The sequence below is a fragment of the Notothenia rossii genome (assembly GCF_949606895.1).
Source record: "Notothenia rossii genome assembly, chromosome: 10".
Classification (NCBI taxonomy): domain Eukaryota; kingdom Metazoa; phylum Chordata; class Actinopteri; order Perciformes; family Nototheniidae; genus Notothenia; species Notothenia rossii.
Window position 1 is genome coordinate 34,000,893 of NC_136908.1, and position 24,597 is coordinate 34,025,489.

A 24,597-nucleotide genomic window follows, 5' to 3' on the forward strand; every position below is an offset into this window, starting at 1 on the left:
GAAGTCATTAAACACTGCTGGTACTTTATGCTAGTAGAACACTAACTAGAAAATGTAATGCATGTCCATTAGTATTTAACAGATGACAAATCAATATTTCACTTTGATGTAACCAAAATCTAAATTCGTATAATAAATATAGAACTACAAGCATTTCTCTATTTGCAGCAACAGGTTGTCTTATCCCTTCGTACTTTTTTTATTCTGCTGGCAACAATTATACCCCATTCAAATGTATACGATGGACTCAATTAGGGAAACCAATTCCATTTGAATTAAAACCTATTTTACTTGCTTTGGATAAAGTCATACAAATGCTCTCAAGTACAGGTTAAGGATGTCAGCGGCGTACTGAAGAATGCCGACAGCTGGAAGATACAAAGGAACAAAAAAAAGTGTACATCTTTTAAATACAAAACAATAACAAATGGATACTTGGCTTTGAACTCTTTGCTTACATTCTTTTAACAAATAATTTAGAAAATTGTTGCATTGCAAACATTTCCAAGATAAGCAAATGAATCAATCCCCAAAGGTCTGAGCACACTAACGCTAAAATCACATTTAAAAGAAGAGTACAAAATAAACAGGCGTCATTCAAAATAGATTTCCAAAGAAGGTTAAGCACATCGCCTGGAGAACGGAGCTTTACAGAGATCTGTCCCAAATGTCTTAAGTGTTTTTCAGGTCATATTTAAAAAAAGAAAAAAGAATAAAAAAACACTTCTATTGACAGCAGGGTTTTGTTAATGTTTAGAAAGGTCCCTTCACAAAGTTATTCCAGATTTACAGGGGGTTTGCAGGAGCACGTTGATGCAGAATTGAGCAGTGGTCGAAGCACATTCAAGTGAAACCTTGATCTCTTGCTGTTCCAAAGTCACCACTCTCCTCTAAATTACAAACACAATCATTTCTCAGCCCGGCCTACACTCGTGTGAGTTCAGCTGTTGTGCAGTGGCTCTCCATGTGTCTGCGCCGTTACTCCATGCTGTCGGGGTCTGCCTGCGCCATGTAGGCGTCCAGCTCCGCGTCCAGGTGACCTTTGGTTTTTGACATGTAGGCATCCAGCTGGTTGTCCAGTTGTTCCCGGGTCACAGACTGCCGGTCTACTCCTCGACCCCGCCCGCGCCCACCTCGACCGGCAAAGCCACCGCGCCCTCGCAGGCCACCGCGGCCTGTAAGCAGACAGACAAACAATGGATGAACTGCACTGAGTCAACAGTTCTACTCAGTGTCTCTTTAGGAGCAGACAGAGGCATCTTATTCCCTCACATAATTAGAGTGGCGCAGGAATAAGTCGTAAAACCCAGGGATGAGTTAGCATTTTAGCACATTCCGTTTGCTTGTCTTAAATACTTTTTGAGTTGGAAGCCTGATATCTGTAGTTGAAACTAGATCAGAAGATTTTCACATTTTGTTCTACAACATAAAATAGATCAGTGATAACCACACTGGTGAATGTCTGTAGCCTCAATGAGTCATAAAAACAGCAGTTGCTAGCGAGTGAGTATTGAATGACCCCTAGATTCCACGTGTCCGTCTGCGGCGCGCTACGACCGCGCCGCGGTGCTCACGGACACTAATCAATGGGTGCTATTCCACCACACATGGCGCGTTATGGCTCAGAAGCGCCTTGACGCAGGGCTTCTCTAAAATTAGGATGAATCCTATTTTTGACGCGGCGCAGCCGTAATGTAAGGTCGGGCAGGCAGGAAGTGGAACGGTCAGAGCATATAGCACATATATATACACAAACTAATTTTGCAGACCCTATCCCTCCGTAGTCTTTCAAGTAGGAGGCGAAATGCCAGCGTTATCCTCCGGTTTACAGGCACTGTGTAAATTATATATATATATATATAGAATAATTATGATGATGAATGCATTTTTTTACCATTAAAGTACAACACATCTTTGATTCATGTCGTTTATAACTGGGATATTACAATTATTATTAACTTTGTCTGTACAAAGTAGCCTGTCCAGGAAATATGCCCAAATCAACTAAAACTGCGAGCCGGCAGGCAAGACGCTCCGCTTCTGAAATGCGCCCGGTAGGGTATGACGCCGGAGGAGGCCGGACCAAAACCGCGGTGCTGCCGTAACGCGCCGCAGACGGACCCGGTGGAATCTAGGGGTGAGACTATTGAGCATGATCATGGCGAATATTAGCTGCCTTTATCTTAGCGGTGGTGACATGAAGTCATGCCACTATGACCTGTCCTCTACAGCCTAACGTATACGTTTGCTTTTGTCAGTTGTGTAGTATGTGGAGATTATCCTGCAAAACAAAAAACATGTACGAATTATTGCAATGGTGGAAGCTAGTATTCAGATTCTTTAATTGAGTAAAAGTACAAATACCATAGTGTGGAAATACTTAATTTCAAGTTAAAGTACTGCATTGAGAATGGTACTAGTAAAGTAAAAGTATTTAAGTATGATTAGGAAAATGTACTTCAAGTATTCGTAGTAAAAGTAATCCAACATGTTTTAAAACAAAAGCCGCAAATCTTCACATTTAAGAAGCGGGAACTGTAAAACAATCATATTTTAAAACCCATTCCTAAGTATTGGGTGTTAGTAAAGTAAAAGTTGAGTAAAAGGTACAAAATGGTCTTCCAAAATGAAGTACAGTAAAAATAGAAAGCAGTCAATGAAAATACAAGTACCTCAAATATGTTAAGTAGTTGAGTAAATGTAATTGTTTGTTTTAACCGAGCTTATTTCTGTAACATTCGAAAGGAAAAATCCCTTTGGCTTTTGGTATAAGGATCCCAAGCAATGCTAACTTCAGGGTCCGACCTCACTCTTTATAGAGTTAACCATTAGCACTCTCACCTCTGGCAACTCCTCCTCGTGCAGCTCCTCGGGACAGAGCTCCTCCTCTGCCTACAGGTCCTCCACGGTTACGGCCTGCTCTGCGCATCGCCAGGCGCCCCGCAAAGCCACGACCTCGCACGGGCCCGCCTGTAGAAGCCACTCTCTTCCCTGTGCAACACAAAGTCACATTACAACAGAGCTACACCCAGGTTCGACAGTGAAGACAATGACGTATTTAGTGATGTTGTGGACACACACCTCTCAGGGACAAGGCACCTCTCATTATTCCTCCTCTTGCTCGTCCTCGAAGGCCTCCCCTGTTCATCCCTCTCATCCCTCCTCTGCTTCCAGGAGCTCCTCCCCGCATCAGAGCCCCCACAGGCCGGCCCAGCCTGGCCTGGATGTTGCTCTTCCCCAGGCGCTGCTTCAGGCTCTGACAAGTTATTCACGGACGCAAGTATGACTTTGTTAAAAATGTAGGACGGCAAATGTGAGGAGTAAAATGGTTGTTATAAGCACTTAACACAACGTTCAAACCCATGAATCATTTTTAACAAGAGTTCGAAAAAGGGCCTTTGACATTTTACAGAACATTCGGTAGCAAAAACAACAACAAAGTGAAATGTAAAAGTTCAGCTTAACAAAGTTCTGGTTTTAGAAAAGTAGCTGAGCTCTTCCCTTCCATGGTTCTCTCACACATCACATATTGTCTGATTAAGTGGTCAAAAACACACACCTCAACTTTAAAACTCAGGGATTCATTTCACAAAGAAGCAAGTATAACCTTAGACAGAAGACCACTCACTTTCAATAGGTGCTTTCACACCAAGTACCTTTCCCAGAAATAGTTCCCGGAACTCTTAAGTTCCGGAACTATCTAGTAGATCGCGTTCACACCGGAATAAGTCCCTGATGGAGGATCACGCAAATGAAGCCGCCTACATCACTTCTTCTTCTGCTTTGGGTTTACTGGCAGGCCCCAAACAACTTCGGGTGGGAGTAAATCGCCACCCGAAGTCCCGGGTAAATCGCCAGAAGCGCCGACACCTCCTCATCACTCCACCGCTCCCACGTTTTATTTTGTGTTGCCATAAGCTAGTCTCTCTCCGTTGGTGCGCTGGGCTAATGCGAGCAAATAAAATGGCAGCTTCACAGAACTTTTCGTAGTTTTACGGGGCGTGGTTTGAAATTTGCCCTGCCAATCAGAAATTGGAACCTTTTCCTCCCCAGGAAAGTACAACCTCTCTAGCAGGGACTGAAAAGGGGTGAAAAGGTTCCCGAAAAAAGTTCTAGTTCCAGATCTAGTTGGTGCGAACGCAAAATCCCAGGAACTATTAGAACTATTCTTGGGAAAAGTACTCCGGTGTGAAAGCGCCTTTTGTCATATTGGGAAAAATACTCACTGCTTGGCTGGAAAACCCTTTTCAACACTATAGTGTCTCTATAGGTTAAATGACTAGCTCTTCCTGCACTGTCTGGTTTCACTTCTACATCAACTAGAGCTGTGAGAAGTGCAGCTATGGGGACAACTGTCTTTCCTTCAGGGTAGCCTTCATGGACCTAAGTTCCCCAATCATTGTTTGTTTCAAGTGTTAAGTTAAAGCTTATTTAGAAGCAACAATGTCAACAGTGATTCTCTTTTACGCACCTTTAACATGAATGTACTCATGTTGTATACTAGTATTTGGTAGGGATGTAACGATATACCGAATACCGCGGTATCGCGGTAATGAAACGGCTCAATACCGTCGTGAGACTGAAAAGATCTACCGCGATATTACCGTTCATTCATTTATATCTCGCCCTGTAAATAAAAACTGTAATGTTTTTGTTTGAACAGCAGAGGACGCCATAATACTAATCAAGAATACTCCCATCATCCTTTGCGCGCAAGCCCGCCCTCACACTCAGACCCAACGAGAAAATGGCGAATGGAGTAGACGAACGTGCTGACCAACTAAATAGAAATTGTGAAATTGAGGATGCTCCATCGACTTTTAAAGCTGTTGTGTGGCAGCATTTTGGTTTTCCCGTTTCAAGAAATGACAAAGGTGAAAAGCAAACTAACAAACGCCAAACTATTTGCAAATCCTGCCGGGCGACGGTCGCCTACAATTCGGGAAACACATCGAACATGAGAAGTCATTTGTCACATCACCACCCAGAAAAGCTCCGAACACAACAACCTACTGTGAGGAAAATGCCTAAGCCAGGCCAACTGACTCTGACAGAAATATTTGGAGCGCCACTTCCCCCTAACAGTCCAAGAGCTCAGGAAATAACAAGGTGCATCGGCGAGTACATGGCCAAAGACTTAAGGCCGTTTTCTGTGGTCGACAACAGTGGATTTCGGAGGTTAGTAAACACGCTGGAGCCCAAGTATGCCATTCCATCACGGCCATACTTTAGTCGAACAGTGCTACCCGCTCTGTACCAAGAGACAAAAGCTAAAGTGACACAGAGCCTCAAAGAAGCAGAGTGCATCTCAATAACAACAGATGGGTGGACTTCACGAGCTACGCAGAGCTATATTACAGTCACGGCTCATGTTATGACCAGCGAATGGGAAATTAAAAGTTTTGTTTTACAGACGCGGCCTCTTTTCACATCACACACTGGACTAAACATTGCTACGGTGTTAAAATCTGCTGTTTTGGAGTGGGGACTCGACAATAATCAAGGCATTGCTGTCGTAACAGACAACGCAAGGAATATGGATGTAGCGGTGAGAGAGGCCGGTCTTTCCCCACACATAAAGTGTTTTGCACACACTTTAAACCTCGCTTCAAAAGCGGGTTTGAACGTAAACCGGGCAAGTCGTCTGCTTGGTAGAGTGAGGCGTGTAGCTGCGTTTTTTCACCGCAGTTCAACTGCCACAGCTGTGCTGGCCACCAAACAGGGAATGTTAAACCTGCCTGCGCATAAACTCATCATGGATGTGGTCACAAGATGGAACAGCTCGCTTGACATGCTCGAGCGCTACCTGGAGCAACAACAAGCTATCGCTGCAACGCTACTCAGTGCTGAAGTCAGGCGCAACGCACGCGAGATAGACACTCTTGAACCAGCTGACATCACGGACGCCGAGGACATGGTTCGGCTTCTCTCACCGCTGAAAAAAGCAACCACCGTGCTGTGCGATGAGTCTCGACCTACAGTCTCTCTCATTGTGCCCCTCAAGCACATGATAGAGCAAAGCATGGCACAGTGCGATGAGGACTCCTCCACCATCGCCCAAATGAAGAGAGCCATACTGAAGGACTTTACAGACAGATACCAAGGGGAGCAAAACAAGTTTCTGCAAGAGAGCACTGCGTTGGACCCCCGGTTCCGGAGCTTGCACCAGCTAAATGACAGTCAGAGGGAGGACGTTTTCGACAGGCTGAAGTTGAAAGCCACACAGATGCAGAACCAGGTACATATTTAAATATTCTTTTTGTGTCTGTGTAACTTTTTCAGATAACGTAAGGTGGGTTTGCCTCTGTTGTTTTTGTGAAAAGAAAGATAAGACGTTTTTTTTCTACCTCTGCTTGCTTGCATAGAACCCTAGTGAAACAGAAGGGGAAAGAGCACATGACGCTGAGGAACAATCTCCTCCTTCCAAAAAGACAGCACTCGAAGATCTCCTTGGGGAGTCTTTCAGTGAAGAAGTGCACGTCGCACAGCACAACACTGGTATCCAGGCTGAAATTGACTTGTACCGCAAAGCGACCTCTATTTTACTCTCTGACTGTCCTCTCAAGTGGTGGAGAGACAATGCAAAGTGTTACCCACTGCTGTCCCCCATGGCCAAAGCATATCTCTCTGTCCCAGCCACATCAGTGCCGAGTGAGAGAGTTTTTTCCACAGCAGGGGATATTGTAAACGCCCAAAGATCCCAGCTTCTACCTGGAAATGTTGACATGCTCATCTTCCTGAAAAGAAACCTGTCTGATGAGTGAGTGAGAGAGAGTTTGAGTTGAGTTACTTCAAATCTATTTTATTGCAGGGTCTGATTATTGAATGTTCTTGTTTATTTGCACAAAGAAAATGCATACTTTTGTTTGGTAGTACTTGTTCTTGTTCCAGTCTGTTACTGTTTTGACAATTTAAATGTACTACTATACTAAATGCTGTACAAATCAGATTTATTATTTAATAAAGAAAACATTGGAGTAAAAAAAAAAAATTTGTATTTTTTTTTAGAATTTTTTTTTCCTTCAATATATCTCGATAAATATCGTACCGTGGACTTGTTATCGCGGTATTACCGTACCGTGAGTTTTTGGTATCGTTACATCCCTAGTATTTGGATCTGCTTTTCTTCCCCACAGGGTAGTATGTTTTAACCATTGTACCTAATATTTTTAAAGGATAATGGGTTTGTCTGTCAATGTAGTGGTGGTGTCACAAAAAAAGGTTGAACCAGGCTCAGCCTTGGCTGCATCAAGAATATGGCAAGGCACTGCATTGGCCAATCAGGGAGGAGCACTTTCACCTCGACCAAAGACTAAATGATAGCTCACAGTGTTAAACAGTGAGCATTGTTTTAGCTTCTGATTTAACACATGTAGCTGTCATTCCAACTGGATTGCCTGCCTACACATTCATCATCTCACTATAGCAACATGTAAGTCAAGCACTGTCTGGTGAATAAATCTCTTTTCAGTCACCAATAAGCATACAAAACATTAAAGTAAAACGAAGACTAAACAATTTTATTTTCATAGATTATGAGAATTGCCTGTTGGAAAACAAGTGCCTGCTTTTAAACCCAGGACACCACGGTTCTGCCAAGGGTACTTTTAACTGTCAGAGTTTATTTGTGGTACATTTGAACTGCATTCGACTCAACATTTAATTAGCAAAGAAAGCAAAGCACCTAAAACCTTATCTGACAAAGTTCCATTAACTGTTGCTATTGTCAATAGCATTTAACCCGATTATAAGAAGTCGAACCCCTTAAAAACTTGGTCAGTGATGAAAGGATCCATTTTTGTTGCGTTCAAGAAAATTCACTGTAAAGGTTAGACTAAACCAGTGGTTCTCAAAGTGGGGGGGTCGAGAGACCAGGAATAAAAATGGTTATAAAAAAAAAAAAAAAAAGATTTAAAAAGAAAAAAGAAAATCATTTGAAAAAAATATTGATTCGAAAATAATATGATGAAGTACAGTACTATTACGTCTCTGTTTCATTAAAGCTCGGCTCTGTGTGTGTGTGGAACAAGCCATTTTGTGTGTGTGCGCGAGCACGCACGCACGCACGCACGCACCGGTACTGGAGATCGTTGTTGTTCGCTTCTGGTGCTAGCGAGCTACGCTAACGGATATAAGGAGTTTTCTCAACAACAAAGTGGAGGAGAGTCCCCTCCTGTCAGACTGAGAGGCTCAGGGAACTAAAGGACACTCAGTGGGTCACCATTAATGTAAACAATTATTTCCGAGGCACACGTTTATATGATCATTATAGTTATAAAAAAATAAGAGAATAAATGAAAAACAGGTATGAAATACTATATGACAGTAAAACAAGAATAAAGTTTAAAAGGGTGATTTGTAAAATATCCATAAAGAAAAAGTAAATCTGTTTACAGTTCTGTTTCATATGGGTGTTGAGAGATGTATCCATAGATCTCTTCATTTTGCTCTCAAAGTGCACCGGATTAATGCTTTTAACTTCAATATTTAAAAATAAATCTTCCCGGGGGAGCTTGCCCCCGGACCCCCCTATGTGAGGTCCACACAACACCTATAAAAATAGCACTTTACCCCTGCTTACACCTATATGCGGTGAGCTGAATATGTGGTGGTGCGGTGCCCCCACAAATAGAATCAAATTCTGTGGGAAACACTGCTGTTACAGTTCTATTAACTTTTATATTATAGGCGTCAGTGCCGGTATACCTTCAATTTACAAAGTGGCTCAACATGGTTCCAACCAAAGGTCTAGTCGGACCTTTGCCCTCACCTGCTTGTGATTGAGAGCAGCTTGCACTGAGGGCCGGTTCTCCATCTGCTGGGCCAGCCGGCGGTTGCGGGCACTGGCCAAATGTTGCTGTTGCATGGTGGCTCGAATGCTAACAGCAGCAGGCTGCTTGTTCTTCAGCATGTTAGTGAAGCTTTAAAGGCGGGAGGGGAAAAAGAGGGAGGAAGTAAAAGAAGGGGACAGGGGATATAGAGAGGAGGAAGCAGGTTCCACATCAAGTCATGTCTCACATTATGGTGAAGCCACACAGCCTGTGATGGCTGTTTTATATGCAAGACTTATGTTCCACTTGTTGGCTCTCAATTTCTCTTTCATTCATGAACATCCAGAACGTTTTAGCATTTGTTTTCAAACAAGCACAAGATATGCAAACTTAGATGAAGAAAAACTCACAGTGCAAAGACAGACTGGAGAACAGTAGCAGAGAGAAGGTACCAGAAGAAGAGTGCGTTTTGCCACTTACAGGCCTCCAGCTGCCCAGCTGGGGGGGTCATCGTGCTGCAGCAGCAGAGGCCTCGGACATGAGGAGTGCCTGGCCACCCAGCCACTTACAGCATGGACCGTGACGCGTGGTACAAACCACTGAGAGACTCAGGAGGGAAGGGGACATAGGAGCTCTTGTCACGTCCAAGCTAGGACCGAGTACCAGGTCTTTGATAGACTTAGTGGAGAGGAGAAAGAATGAGAGAAGAGGGGAAGAAAGGAGCATGTGCTTCACTTCCACTGGTTTGAGAGAGGCAGAAAGGTGGGGCCCCATCTTCCTCGTTTAGCTCAAGCCTTCCTCCCCCCTTTATAGGGGTATACTTGACGCATACTGTGCTGTTTAAGGTAACCGGAGGCATGAGTGCCAGGGCATTTGTAGGACAGCGGCCTGGTCCTGCATAGGATAACCTAGGCTTACCCAGTATGACCTTTACCCTCTCCCCTTGTCTAGAGGTGTGCACTGCTTACTAAAGATATTAGGCCTGGGCCAGCACTGTGTGCTCCTTAATTAGTATAAGTTAATATCACATCTGCCCCAAGAAATATTGACAGGACCAACATGGTTGAGTGAGCAGTGCACACACAGGGGACAGTTAGAATAGCCTCCGTGTCAGGTCCGGTCCCCGACAGTAGCCTTCCGTAGGGAGCACTAGAACCTTCACAAGCCAAGGCTGGCCCTTGCATCTGGTGTGTAACTGCTGACAGGGTGCGTGGCGCCTCACCGCTCATTCAGGGACACCTTGGTGGTGCTTTTCAGGACCACTTTTTGGGAGGAGGGTGCACTCATTTTGACTTCGCTTGCAGGCTCCTGCAAACAGAAAGACAGAAATAAAAAAAGTTCTACTGGCAGTCCAAATGTACACTGCAATAACACATCATAAAAGAACATTAAATTGCACCACAAGCTGTAGCTTACTAACTGTTATGAAGTGCTCTCTGGAGATCGTCATGATCATGACCCTACAATCCGATAGAGCAAGTGTCTTTGATGTGTCACGAGAAAATACCAGGGGCCTCATTAATAAAACTTTGAGAAGGATTCATGTGACAAGATGGCGTGCGGACAAAATACAGGAGGTGCTTACGCAGAACAATATTAACAAGGTTTCCATATATACACAGTGGGGCAAAAAAGTATTTAGTCAGCCACCAATTGTGCAAGTTCTCCCACTTAAAAAGATGAGAGGCCTGTAATTTTCATCCTAGGTACACCTCAACTATGAGAAACAAAATGAAAAAAAAAAAAAAAAAAAACTGAAAATCACATTGTCTGATTTTTAAAGAATTTATTTGCAAATTATGGTGGAAAATAAGTATTTGGTCAATAACAAAAGTTAATCTCAATACTTTGTTATATACCCTTTGTTGGCAATGACAGAGGTCAAACGTTTTCTGCAAGTCTTCACAAGGTTTTCACACACTGTTGCTGGTATTTTGGCCCATTCCTCCATGCAGATCTCCTCTAGAGCGGTGATGTTTTTGGGCTGTCGCTGGGCAACACAGACTTTCAACTCCCTCCAAAGAGTTTCTATGGGGTTGAGATCTGGAGACCAGCTAGGCCACTCTAGGACCTTGAAATGCTTCTTACGAAGCCACTCCTTCGTTGCCCGGGCGGTGTGTTTGGGATCATTGTCATGCTGAAAGACCCAGCCACGTTCCATCTTCAATGCCCTTGCTGATGGAAGGAGGTTGTCACTCAAAATCTCACGATACATGGCCCCATTCATTCTTTCCTTTACACCAGTGACCACCAACTGGCAGCCGCGGGCCACATTCGGCCCGCCAGACATTCTCATCCGGCCCGCACGACGGGGGTGACTGTGGCGTTGGCGGAGTGGTTAGTGCGTTCGCCCCCACCCATTTTTTACAACGTCTCGTGAGTAAGGTGCAGTACCGGAGTCCAACAGAGAGGCAGCAGCTGCGGGACAGTAGACTGCGTACTGCGAAACCTTCCCTGCCTTGAAGAAGAAGTGATCCTTCGTTGTGAAGAGTCTGCTTTGTGCGCTTCGCACCACCACAGCAGTAGTCCAGCTGCGATAGAGTCAAACAGAGAGGCAGGAGCTAAGGCGGGACAGTAGCCTAGAAACAGGGTTGGGTTGTAACGGAATACATGTAACGGCGTTACGTAATCAGAATACAAAAATCAAGTAGGCTAACTGTATTCAGCTGGCGTTACATTTGAAAAACGAGTAATCTGATTACAGTTACTTTCATAAACCTGAAGTGAATACATTTTAGAATACTTACTGGAATTATTGGTGGAAAAGTTTCCTCACAAAAAGTAATATTCATTACCGGCAGAACTGTGTGCACACTGCACAGCGCTGCAGCATGTCTGTGAGCGAGAGAGAGATGCAGGCAGCGTGTCTGTGGCCCCGCCCCCGCACGCAGATGAGAGAGAGAGATCTCTTTTTAAATATATTGAAAGTTAGAAACAGAGATCGTTAGATAAAATGTGTAAGATAACGTTTATGTAGCATTTATTTATTGTCGAAATGATGACATTTCATAACGGGATCAAATCAAAGTGAATGGCCTGCTGCTGCTGAATGCATGGGGCAAGTGACTGGAAAAAGTTTTTAAAGTTATTACATCGTTTCAGATAATAAATAATAATTCATTCTATTTAGGGACGCCTTTCAAAGCACCCAAGGACACCTTACAATTCATAACATATTCTAAGGAAAGGTTTTAAGACAGTACAAAGAATGCAGTCCGGGTGATGTTTTTTATGTGGGGTGCAGATGAGAGGGAGCTGTCCAGAATGACAAAGATGTTGTGTTTGAGTTCTTGATAAGCCATTAAAACAGTAAAATAAGTGTGTCCTGTTCACCAAAACATACCCATCTGTTACGGAAAAAGAAAGTATGCCAAAAGTATTCTAAAAGTAATCTGAATACGTTTAAGACACGTAACTGTAACTGTATTCTGATTACTTTCAGAGCATGTATTCAGTATTCAGTAACTGATTACATTTACAAAATGTAATCCCCCCCGGTCAACAACTTCAAAATTCTGGGCTATATAAAAATCGCTGGCCCACGAGTGTCTAATTGGATACATTTTGGCCCTTGGACAAATGTAGTTGGTGATCCCTGCTTTATACCGATCAGTCGTCCTGGTCCCTTTGCAGAAAAACAGCCCCAAAGCATGATGTTTCCACCCCCATGTTTCACAGTAGGTATGGTGTTCTTTGGATGCAACTCAGCATTCTTTCTCCTCCAAACACGTCTAGTTGAGAAAAGTTCTATTTTGGTTTCATCTGACCATATGACATTCTCCCAATCCTCTTCTGGATCATCTAAATGCTCTAGCAAAGTTCAGACGGGCCTGGACATGTACTGGCTTAAGCAGGGGGACACGTCTGGCACTGCAGGATTTGAGTCCCTGGCGGCGTAGTGTGTTACTGATGGTAGCCTTTGTTACTTTGGTCCCAGCTCTCTGCAGGTCATTGACTAGGTCCCCCCGTGTGGTTCTGGGATTTTTGCTCCCCGTTCTTGTGATCATTTTGACCCCACGGGGTGAGATCTTGCGTGGAGTCCCAGATCGAGGGAGATTATCAGTGGTCTTGTATGTCTTCCATTTTCTAATAGTTGCTCCCACAGTTGATTTCTTCACACCAAGCTGCTTACCTATTGCAGATTCAGTCTTCCCAGCCTGGTGCAGGTCTACAATTTTGTTTCTGGTGTCCTTTGACAGCTCTTTGGTCTTGGCCATAGTGGAGTTTGGAGTGTGACTGTTTGAGGTTGTGGACAGGTGTCTGTTATACTGATAACGAGTTCAAACAGGTGCCATTAATACAGTTAAGTAGAGGACAAAAGAGGCTCTTAAAGAAGAAGTTACAGGTCTGTGAGAGCCAGAAATCTTGTTTGCTTGTTATTGACCAAATTTTCCATCATAATTTGCAAATAAATTCTTTAAAAAAAAAAATCAGACAATGTGATTTTTTGGATTATTTTTTTTTCCTTTTCATTTTGTCTCATAGTTGAGGTCAGTGCTTAATTTGTAAAGTCGGAGGTGCCGGAACGCAGAGGGGGGGTGGATCCGGCGGCTCAGTACGGGGGTTAGAGGTAAGGGAACAAACAAAAAAATACACTTACAGACGATGTTTCTACATCAGGTCAATTTTTATTTTTGTAGCCTGTTAGCCTTCAGATTACAGAACGATGTAACACTGCACCAAATGAGTGCGGAATGTAAAAAATATATATACACTGCAACATTTTAACAAGCAGCAATTATATCTGTCCGTTAAATTAACGGGAGAAACAAAACAGGTGAGAAAATTACGATTTCTACGAAGTTACAATTTCAATATAGATTTGCAGACATATTAAACCATAGACCACCCAATAATCAAACACAGCATGGACAAATATATTCCTACCATCATTTGTCCAAAACGGCCCATACAGCAGCCATAGAGCCCCCGGCCTCCATTTTCCTGCTTCTGTCTCTGCACCTTGTGTCCAGTGCAGTTCGATGTCCTTTTGCAATCCATGACCTCCCATATGGAACGGGGTTGAACCGGGTAAGTGGCGGGCCGACAAGGCAAAGGAAGAGTAGGGAGGAGATCGTTGAGGGGAGAAGAGACGCCCTGTTTTCTGAACAGATTAGGTTCATCTGGGAAAAGCCCCTCTCACACTCAGCACTTGAGATGGGGATCGTGTTGACCGCAGCCAAGAGGTCTTTCAGTTCATCTGGGATGAATGTCCCATCATTGTCACGGTATTCCCTGAATGCCCTGATGACCCTCCGCGGGCTTTCGATGCAAAACTGCTGGCAGAGCATCTCAACTTCACTCTCTCCAAACAGCGCGTCTGCGTCACGATCCTGTGGCCAATATTGTGGATAAATCACTTTTAAATCCTCAATTAGCTTGTTGTATCCTGATTGGTCTCCCCCAAGTGCTAGCATGCGTTTCTCCAAGTTTCTTGCCAGACTCCCAAAAAACGTCCTCTGGTCCAGGGTTCTGTCAGTGAGCCGACCTGCATGAAGGGGTACTCCTTGAAAGGTGTTTTCCTCGACCCCGCGCTGGCTTAATAGGCTGTGTCGTCCGGGCCGCTCAGACATAGCCTCGAACACCCTGATCTGTCGGCAAATGGCTTTATGAGCCGTTATGATATTGCATTCTCGATTTTGGAGCTCGAGAGATAGCTCTGACAATTCTTGCAGTGCGTCAAACATAAGTCCTAGATTGGAAACAAAGGCATGGGATGAAAGGCGCTTTGCCAAGCCATGGTAGCTTTCCCGAGATGTGCTCCCGCGAGCAGAATCCTCCGCTGCGTGTGTAAAATGTGTGTTGAGGGCAGCAAAACTTTTCCACACCGCTTCGACTGTTCTGAGACTGGATGCAACCCACCTGTTGTCTAACACCCGGCCAATTTTGCACAATTGAATGTTCAGACCGTCAGCACACTCTTTGAGCTCCAGCCGGTTTTTGTTTGATGTGCAGTAAAGTGTGTAAAGCTTATCCATGAAGATCTTGAAATGATTCATAGCCCCCATCTCTTTCATCACATCACCAACTGCAAGCTCAAGTCGATGCGCAGAGCAGTGCCACACCATGATGTTTGGGAAGAGATTTTTGAGTCGAGCTGCCACCCCACTGTGGCGCCCGAGCATCACTGACGCACCGTCACATGTGAGACCGACGAGAGTTTTTGAGAGGAAGGCCTCGTCTAACTTGGCGTGCTGTAAGGCATCCAGCAGTTTGCGGGCAATGCCTTCTGCACCAAAATCACACAACTCCACGAGCTCAAAGAAAATGTTCTCTGGTGAATCCATCTCTGGCAACTGCACTCGTAAATACACGATTAATGCGCTCTTTTTATTCAACCCTGTGGCCTCGTCCAGCATGAGTCCGATTTTTGGAGCGCAAGGTACAATCCTTTCAAGCAGTTTTTTTTTTCATGTCAGTTGCAATGTGCTGTTGTATATGAGAACATGCGACGTTTGAGTGGAGAATCCTCCCCATTTCCACACCATTCATTTCCTGACAGTCTATCTCATGTTCAGATCCATAAGATGGCCTATGACGCTTGGCCTCCTTGTAAGCTGTGCGAAAGATTCTGGCAGTCGTTTGCACCTGGTCATTTTGGGCATTGACTACTGCGTTAACAAATACATTTGCCTTTGCCTTATCCAAAATAGTTGATGCCATTGCGTGTGCTTTGGTATTCCCATGCTCAAAAACCTTTTCCCTTAAGGCTCTTTGCTTTTTTTTTTCTTTTTTTCTTTTTTTTTTTAATCGGGCGCAGATGATGTCACCGAGCCCGAGATCCATTCTTTTGCAAGTTTCACACCTGCAGTTTTTTCCGGACCCAGTGATCCCACTTGTTTGCAAATGGCACAGCCCAGTCCAGCGGTTTCCATTGTCAGCCATGGATAACTTTTTTTTCTTCTGTGTAAACTGGGCATCTGTCCAGATTTGCCCATCGTGAGTGTCCCTGACAATACCTGCTTCATCGCCATCACTATCTCTCGCAGATTCCAAGTTCACATCATCCGTCTCGTCCCCTTCATCTCCTTCCCCGTGGGGGTCGCTAATATCCCCTCTAACGACAGGTGCATTAGCAGCATCGATGGTAGGCTGGATACTACTGCTCTGTCCACCGTGGTCTTCACACTCATGATTTTCGGAAACTATTTGATCGTTTTGGATCTGACTGCTGGTCACTGACTTTGAAAAAGTTAAGTAAAGTTTGTTGTCTTTTTGACATTGTAGACACGAAGCTAACTATTATGTATTCAACCAGCGCAAGCGTAGGCTATGTGTCACACCTCTAGTCTCCCCCCCTCCCGCTAAAAACCTTAAAAATTTAAACGCATCAAAAAGGCAAACACAAGATTTTTGAGGAACTTCAATGGGGAATAAACACTAACAAGACATATAACAACATTGAACACCGAACAAACAGTCGTTTTTTTTTTTTTGGCGTTTCTTTTTTTCATAGTGACACGGGAGGTGGCGGATCCAATAAAAAAGGTTCCGGATCCAATTTCAGAGGTGCCGGAACATGTTCCGGCGTGTTCCGGCTCAAATTAAGCCCTGGTTGAGGTGTACCTAGGATGAAAATTACAGGCCTCTCATCTTTTAAGTGGGAGAACTTGCACAATTGGTGGCTGACTAAATACTTTTTTGCCCCACTGTATGTGTGTATATATATATATATATATATATATATATATATATATATATATATATATATATATATATATATATATATCAGAGTTCCCGTTAGTAGTACTATGACCGGTAAAAAATGCTGAAGACCGGCAAATCTCTCAGGTCAAATTGTCACTGTCCGGTCAAAATAATTTCCCCTTAGCGCAATACCGCATCAATTGCGCAACTTGCGCCACTTATGTGACAGACTAAAGAGTATGTGACAGACAAGAATAGTCAATTCTAATGTCTAACACTTAATATGTAGAAAGAGATGTCCTGTATGGGTTGATTGTGCGTTTATCTGTTGGTAATGCCTCAGGGTTCAGGTGGGAATGTAAACAAATGCATAATGCTGCGCTATACTTTGCGGCCTCACCCGGTTGCATAGCGATGCTTATTGTTTAAGTGTCTTTTAATAAGCAGATGACACTGATAATAATATCATTAGCTAGAACTAGCTAGATCTGATCGATATGGACATAAACGCGAGTAAAGTCTAATCTGACGGGAGAGAGAGATCAGCTGCTGCCGAAGAGTTGACACGCAGCTCTGCATGATCACCTGCAGCGGTGAGCGGAGCAAAATACACACTTCAGGTTATAATATCACACGTAGCTATTTTAATTACCTCTCAAACTACCTAAACTAGTTATAGATATGTTTAGTTTTACTGTCGGGTCAGTCATTAGCTACTGATCCGCGAGCTGCATGATACTGACGGGCTGTCAGGAGAGGGAGAGAGCGCTCCGTTTATTATACTGGTGTTATTGTAAATTACTGTACACTTTTGAATAATGTAGTTAATCTACTATAATTAGTTTGTTTAATATCGAATCATATCTATTTGTTTTGAAGCTCAATAAATAACAAAGAAGACCTTTGACCGGCACTTTTCAAATTGACCGGCGAAAAAATACTCTAACGGGAACACATATATATATATACACACATTATATATGTATATATACACATATATATATATATATATACATATACATACACATACATATATATATACATATACATATATATACATATATATACATACATATATATACATATATATACACACACATACATATATATATATATATATATATATATATTAGGCTTGGGCGGTATGACGGTATACCAGGGTATTTCGAAATACCGTCGGTATGATTTTCAATACCGTGACGTCACAGACTGTGCGCCAAATCACAGATGCGTTTCATTCTATTACACTGACACGGAGTTTTGAAAGGGATGACATTGGTTGTAATGCACAGCACGCGCCAGCAGAGGGCAGGGGAGGGCAGTCCGTCTTTCCCGCTCTCAGAGCTCAGCACAGAGCTGAGCTGAGCAAGATGGCGGCAGCATTTGCCGGCCCCGAACTCGGACAACTAGTAAAAAAGAAAAATACCTCTGCGCCTGTTTGGGACTATTTTGGGTTTACTCGTCGCCAGTGACTTCATCCAGCACAACGAGAGACAGAGGCACTTCTTTGGGAATGTTTAAGACGGGGTGAGTGACTGTTGACATTTTTTTTTTTTTAATCCTATGCAACTGGTTGATGGTTTTGTAGTCGAGGTCGGACGGTTTTAAAAACGAAAGCATTTACGTGCTAAACATTCACGCGAGTAATCCAATGAATCAAATGGAAATAAGGTTTTTAACACATGCACGGAATAATATTGCCAAACTTGTTAGTGAATATAGCAAACTTTATTCAATAAGTCAAGTATTTACTCCCGGAAAATGTTTATGTATGATGATATATTGTTAACTTAGCTCACTATGGAAACAACGTCGGACATCTACAAACGCGTCCTGTATCCGATCTCAAAATGTGCCATTTGCACAATGTGTCATGTATGCAGCCCTTGTTTTGCACTTGCGCGCACGTCGCGGCACTTTGCGAGCGTCTACCGGCTCGGGCTGCATTTTACACCGAACATATAATATACCGTTCGAAATATCTATTTGCCGCTGAACGCCACCTCACTCAAGTCGACCCAAGTCATACCGTCAGTGGCGGCTGGTGGAAAATATTTTTGGTGGGGCTGTTGATATAGTGATTCAAAAAATGTTTGGGGGGAGAAATTACCCCTTAAATTGGGACTGATACCGTCATATACCGTACATCACGGTATGATGTCAGCAAGGTATGACGGTATGAAAAAAAAGGATACATATATTAGGCATGGGCGGTAAACATTTTTACTCACTATATCAACAGCCCCACCAAAAATATTTTCCACCAGCCGCCACTGACGGTATGACTTGGGTCGACTTGAGTGAGGTGGCGTTCGGCGGCAAATAGATGTTTCGAACGGTATATTATATGTTCGGTGTAAAATGCAGCCCGAGCGGTAGACGCTCGCAAAGTGCCGCGACGTGCGCGCAAGTGCAAAACAAGGGCTGCATACATGACACATTGTGCAAATGGCACATTTTGAGATCGGATACAGGACGCGTTTGTAGATGTCCGACGTTGTTTCCATAGTGAGCTAAGTTAACAATAGATCATCATACATAAACATTTTCCGGGAGTAAATACTTGACTTATTGAATAAAGTTTGCTATATTCACTAACTAGTTTGGCAATATTATTCCGTGCATGTGTTAAAAACCTTATTTCCATTTGATTCATTGGATTACTCGCGTGAATGTTTAGCACGTAAAGGCTTTCGTTTTTAAAACCGTCCGACCTCGACTACAAAACCATCAACCAGTTGCATAGGATTAAAAAATGTCAACACTCACTCACCCCGTCTTAAACATTCCCAAAGAAGTGCCTCTGTCTCTCGTTGTGCTGGATGAAGTCACTGGCGACGAGTAAACCCAAAATAGTCCCAAACAGGCGCAGAGGTATTTTTCTTTTTTACTAGTTGTCCGAGTTCGGGGCCGGCAAATGCTGCCGCCATCTTGCTCAGCTCAGCTCTGTGCTGAGCTCTGAGAGCGGGAAAGACGGACTGCCCTCCCCTGCCCTCTGCTGGCGCGTGCTGTGCATTACAACCAATGTCGTCCCTGTCAAAACTCCGTGTCAGTGTAATAGAATGAAACGCATCTGTGATTTGGCGCACAGTCTGTGACGTCACGGTATTGAAAATCATACCGACGGTATTTCGAAATACCCTGGTATACCGTAATACCGCCCAAGCCTAATATATATATATATATATATATACACACACACACATACATATATATACACACATACATACATACATATACATATATCAACTCGCAATACGACGCAGCTTTTGCCGACAAGTAATGCCAATGTTTGTCTATAAATAGTCAAAGAAACACCCCATATTAATTTCCACTGACTGAATGGAGACAACCATAGGAAATGCAGACAAAATGGGTAACAAAACTTCTTGTTCAATGTAATTGTGTTAAATTACAACACTGGCCACAACTAACATTTAATGTGTACCTAATCACAAAATGTTGGCCAGTATGCAACAATCAATTTTAAGGCTTCAGGGTAGGCCAGGTCAAATATTCCAACAGCTGCCTGGCCAGATATCACAGAGACAAACGGGTATCCTTCTCATGTGCCAGGGAGTGGTGAGAACATGGAGGTTTAATTCCAACCCAACAGCTGCTTCAGAGCAGGTGTCAGTGTGTGAGAGAGGGAATAGGTAGTTTGTATCAGTACATTGCTCTGTGGTTAAAACTTTTCATGTAGTTTACTCAGCTATGTCAGGGAAGCTCTATACCTTAATTTAAATCGTATAGTTTTTGTTCAAGAATAAAGAAAAGCAGGGGTGGAAAGTAACAGTATAATTTTCCAGTACTTGTACTTTACTTGAGTATTACAATTTGATGGTACTTTATAATTTTACTCACTACAAATTGGAAGCAAATGCTTTACTTTTGTAATCCACTAGATTCATAGTTTAAGTTACTAGTAAGCTTTCAAGTTCCTATTATTATAATAAATATATATACCAGATTTGGAGATTGTCACATTTTTCATGGGCGCAACCCACATACTCAGCTCGGCTGCTCATCTCAACTCAATGCTTGTTCCTCCCAAATGTCCAACGGTAAAAGATGTATTGCCAAAAAGCATTGATACAACAAAGAAAATATCTACCAAACATAAATGTCCTTGCTTTTTGTGTTAAGTTTATATCAACTGGCCTCCTCCTTTACTAGCTGAATAAGTTAAATGATAGACACATTAGAGGATCAATAATTAAAAAGCATATATTATATATATTATTCTGAAAATGGCCATTCTGCACGAAAACTTGACTTTTGGCACTTTATGTCAAATGTTGATGCCAATACCGAGTACTTTGACTAAAGTTAGGTTTTGAATGCAGGCCCTTTACTTGTGACAAGAGTATTTAGTAAAAGCTACTTTTACTTAAGTAAACAAAAAAATAAAGAGTACTTCTTCCACCTCCGCAGAGAAGCGTTTACATGTCATTTATCTCGAGCCCGAGAAACTACAAACAAAAAAAACGGGTTGACTTGTTTTTGCTAAAGCACTTGATAAAGTCAATTACAATTTATATTCCAACAATACTTTTTATATTTTGTTACTTACAGTGATTGTGGCGTCGGTCGAGAAAAGCCTTACAGCTAGCTAGGGTTAGCTTTGGTAGCTAGCTAGCAGGTACGGCACGGTGTCCTTGTTTTCTTGTGTTTAAATATAAACTACAAAAAACTACCTTCTTAACTACGCACTGTAAGATTTGAACTAACTCTAGTGGGTCTGTTAATCACAGAATATTGAAATAATGCTGCAGACAGGGTTTTAACAGTGAGTCTTCCCAAAATGGTGCTGCTAGCTATGGACGGTTCAACGTAAGAAAATGGAGAGAGCCTTATGTCTCCAACGTCACGATGACGTAGCTTCCGGTCTGGCCCTGTTTACGGTATATCAAAATGGCTTCCTCGGCTGTAGTGGCTACTCCCTCGGGCAAAGATGCTGTAGCAGAGGGTTTGCTAGACGTATTGAAACCAGCTATTCAGCAGCTTGATCTGCATGTACACTCAGTCAGGTAAATGCGCATTATTATGTAATATCTAGGTGACGTTATATTTATTCTTCCAGGTGATTCTGCTACCTCATACGAGCTGCAGCCGCTGTGAGTCCATTGAAGTCTCGTGACTAGGAGATGTCACCCGGTGGTGTTATTCCTTTATGATTCACAATCTAAATGTTAACTTTTAAATCAGATTAGTACACAGCAGTACGTGTCACTTGGGTACTACCTTTGTCATGTTGAATTAATTGCGTTTCCGCTTCTAAATGATGATAAACCTAACCTTCCCAGCTGTTCTGTGACTGAACCCATAACATCCTGAGGATTCGCTTCTTTGTGTCCTCTGGATTAATACGATTCTTTTGTATTCATCTACTGAATGACTTGGGGTTCCCGAATTTCAATATAACAGAAAATTGTACTTCCTCCCAAAAAAATAACATGTATAAAAAAAATATATGAAACACTAATAATAAATACAATAATTAAATAAAAAATGGCTGTCATTAAATCATATTACATCCCCACTCATACTTGCAAAACCAACTGTAACCAGTGAGTGTGATTGTGTATGTCAGCTTGTGAAAAGACCTATGTTGGTTGGAGGTGGGGGATTTCTGGATTAATGTGATTCTTCTTTCTTTGCAGAGAAAGCCAGGTAGAATTGAGAGAGCATATAGATAATCTGGCCACAGGTACAATTTAGATTATTCATTTATTTATGTTGTGTTTGTTGAATCCCAGACTTGCTTGTCTTGTTATGTATTTAATTGAACTGCCCTAATACACAAGAACAATTTCTACCAGATAGTCATGCTGTCAATAGAGCAAACAACCAGCGTACCAGTAGGCTACACCATATATTGCATAGTTCAAATTCTAATGTTTGTTTGAATATGTTAAATATATCATTACTGTCTATATAAACATTAGCATCAGTGCACACCATCATATCCATCTACTGAGGCATTACATGAGGTACATAAGGCAACCTGTCAATCATTCCATATTATCTACAGCCCTAATTAAACTGTGTTATCCTATTTTAGTTGTACATCTATTTCTGTGAATACAGCACATTACATGCAATGTGTATTTTTAAACACTTGCCTTGCCATTAAAGTAATTCTGATACATTTAGATATGTGTTTTTTTAAATGTACAATGTACATTAGACTGCATCTTTGCTAACTTTGGTATGTTCTTTTGTGTCATTTAATGTCCACTCTTTGCAGAGTTATGCCGGATAAATGAACATCAGAAGGTGGCTCTGGACCTGGACCCTTATGTAAAGAAGCTGCTGAATGCAAGGCGTAGAGTAGTGCTAGTAAACAATATACTGCAGAATGCTCAGGTCAGTGGCAAGTCTTTGTTGTGTGACTTCTTAAAACAGCACGTATTCATGTTTTTGACTGACTGTACTTTTTTGATTCTGCAGTGTCCCTAAACAGGACTGTTTTGGTTTACTGGCCTGTAAACGCTGCTCTCACTACAATGATTTCCTTTTGAGAAAAGGCTGTAAAAAGCCACTGTACACAACCTCGGCAGCAGACAGACACAGTCAGAGATTAGCTGGGGAACATACTGAAGAGTTTAGTAGCCAAATAGACAGATGTTTAGCATTGCTAAAAGAGAAAAAATATATTGAACTTGGATTCATCAGTTGCACAGCTCCTAATGTTCGCCTTTTTATTACATCTTTAAATGTTTATTACACTAAATGCTAATACTATTACTACTACTGCACGGCTATGACTATTGTCATAGAATTCGTCTTAGTTTTAAAACCACTACTACCAACAACTTCTCTATACCTGTTTGACCTCTCATGATTAGTTCTACCAGTGACATTACTATACAAATACTCAAGTACTTCTAGTATATCTTACTATCACTATGTGAGAGATAATGTGCAGCAGGACTGTCCAAGTCTCTTCAAGTTTTCTTTTCCGTTAGCCAGTCCTTAAACATTGCCAGAGCAAAAGAGTGTGTTCCCTTGTACTGTGTCCCCTTTAGTGTTTACTTCCTGTCTGTCTTCGTCCAAACTCTCTTTCCTCCAGCTCTCTGTGTCTTTAACCTTCTTCCTTCTCTGTTGCCTTTTCTTATCTGTGTCACCTTCTTTATGGAAGACACTTAACCATTATGAATTCAAAATGTTGTGCTTTCCACAAATATACAAATGAATATCTAAACCGTTTTCCACTGTGTTTTCTGGGCCACCTCTGATGTTTAATTGAGCGTACTACACATAGTCCCTTGATCAGACTGCTTTAGCAATAGTCTCTTTTTGCAATCGAGCTGACCGCTGAATGTCCAAATTGACCAATTGGAATCTAGTATTCAACTAAGCCATGCTATAACCTGCCATAACTACAAGCATCACCTCCTTAATTACCGACCAAGATTAAAGTCAGAAAAGCACACAGACTGTTAAACAAAACAAACATAACATTATTATTGTGTCTCTAGGAACGTCTGAGGCGACTCAACCACAATGTTGCCAAGGAGACGGCCCGCAGGAAGACCATGCTGGAGGCTTCGGGAGCGTTCCCCTCCCGCTCCCCCAGCAAATCCTGAGCCCCGGCTCCAGCTCTGCGGACTGTCCTGATCACTACTGAACTAACACAAGGAGGACACGCTGTCCTTTGACATTTAATTAGCAGTCTGTCTAATGAACTGCTCATGGTTTTGGCATTCTAAAGATCCTGTCTGCCACCTGCTAAGCGTAAGACTGACAGACAACAGAATCAGCTTTACAGTATCAGCAGATTGATTCTACAGATAAGATAAATGCTTAAACCCATGAGGAGCATGTAAAAAAAAAAAACTTTGATCGCAATCGGCATGCAAGTTAATTCCAAAGCCATAATAACATGCTTGAATTGTTCTTTAGAATGTCTTCATGCCAACTTTACGCTCTTGTTCTGGGAGACGGTGCTTTACAAACCTGACTAGCATTCTATGAAATTCACTTTTTTTTAAGTTGCAGTTTAGAATGGGTTCAGTTAACTGTAACAAGCAGTGGTTTACAACACGACTGATACACTGAACAAAAATATAAACGCAACACTTTTGTTTTTGCTCCCATTTTTCATGAGATGAACTCAAAGATCTAAAACATTTTCTATATACACAAAATAACCATTTCTCTCAAATATTGTTCA

General features: G+C 42.4%; 3 protein-coding genes across 4 annotated transcripts; 2 read left to right on the top strand and 1 right to left on the bottom strand.

Moving 5' to 3' along the window:
- Positions 1 to 269: 269 nt before the first annotated feature.
- Positions 270 to 21,239, bottom strand: chtopa (chromatin target of PRMT1a). Of its 2 annotated transcripts, none has more exons than XM_079654753.1 (6): positions 20,992 to 21,239; positions 9,182 to 10,079; positions 8,771 to 8,921; positions 3,082 to 3,256; positions 2,842 to 2,991; positions 270 to 1,175 (listed from the first exon to the last, which is right to left on the bottom strand). In XM_079654753.1, the coding sequence occupies exons 2-6, from the start codon at positions 9,280 to 9,282 to the stop codon at positions 979 to 981; spliced, it is 774 nt and encodes a 257-aa protein (XP_079510879.1). In that variant the 5' UTR covers positions 9,283 to 10,079; positions 20,992 to 21,239; the 3' UTR covers positions 270 to 978. The 2 variants fall into 2 exon arrangements, with proteins under 2 accessions (XP_079510879.1, XP_079510880.1); XM_079654754.1 differs by having other exon boundaries at positions 9,994 to 10,079; positions 20,992 to 21,237.
- LOC307022140 (E3 SUMO-protein ligase ZBED1-like) lies at positions 3,263 to 8,764 on the top strand. The gene is made up of 2 exons (XM_079654752.1): positions 3,263 to 6,238; positions 6,366 to 8,764. The coding sequence occupies exons 1-2, from the start codon at positions 4,748 to 4,750 to the stop codon at positions 6,762 to 6,764; spliced, it is 1,890 nt and encodes a 629-aa protein (XP_079510878.1). The 5' UTR covers positions 3,263 to 4,747; the 3' UTR covers positions 6,765 to 8,764.
- A 77-nt stretch (positions 21,240 to 21,316) lies between the features above and the next one.
- Positions 21,317 to 24,315, top strand: snapin (SNAP associated protein). The gene is made up of 4 exons (XM_079654755.1): positions 21,317 to 21,448; positions 22,082 to 22,128; positions 22,669 to 22,787; positions 23,903 to 24,315. Exons 1-4 carry the CDS (start codon positions 21,333 to 21,335, stop codon positions 24,008 to 24,010), a joined length of 390 nt encoding a protein of 129 aa, XP_079510881.1. The 5' UTR covers positions 21,317 to 21,332; the 3' UTR covers positions 24,011 to 24,315.
- The last annotated feature ends 282 nt before the right edge of the window (positions 24,316 to 24,597 follow it).

Bases quoted from the DNA above. Each gene is read 5' to 3' on its own strand.
- LOC307022140 (XM_079654752.1), top strand. From the start codon at position 4,748: ATGGCGAATGGAGTAGACGAACGTGCTGACCAACTAAATAGAAATTGT. The intron at 6,239-6,365 runs GTACATATTTAA...TTGCTTGCATAG, and splicing joins CCACACAGATGCAGAACCAG to AACCCTAGTGAAACAGAAGG.
- chtopa (XM_079654753.1), bottom strand. From the start codon at position 9,282: ATGACCCCCCCAGCTGGGCAGCTGGAGGCCTGTAAGTGGCAAAACGCA. The intron at 3,257-8,770 runs GTGAGGGCAAAG...ATAACTTGTCAG, and splicing joins CTGCTCTCAATCACAAGCAG to AGCCTGAAGCAGCGCCTGGG. The intron at 1,176-2,841 runs GTGAGAGTGCTA...GTCTGCTTACAG, and splicing joins ACGAGGAGGAGTTGCCAGAG to GCCGCGGTGGCCTGCGAGGG.
- snapin (XM_079654755.1), top strand. From the start codon at position 21,333: ATGGCTTCCTCGGCTGTAGTGGCTACTCCCTCGGGCAAAGATGCTGTA. The intron at 22,129-22,668 runs GTACAATTTAGA...CACTCTTTGCAG, and splicing joins TATAGATAATCTGGCCACAG to AGTTATGCCGGATAAATGAA. The intron at 22,788-23,902 runs GTCAGTGGCAAG...TTGTGTCTCTAG, and splicing joins ATATACTGCAGAATGCTCAG to GAACGTCTGAGGCGACTCAA.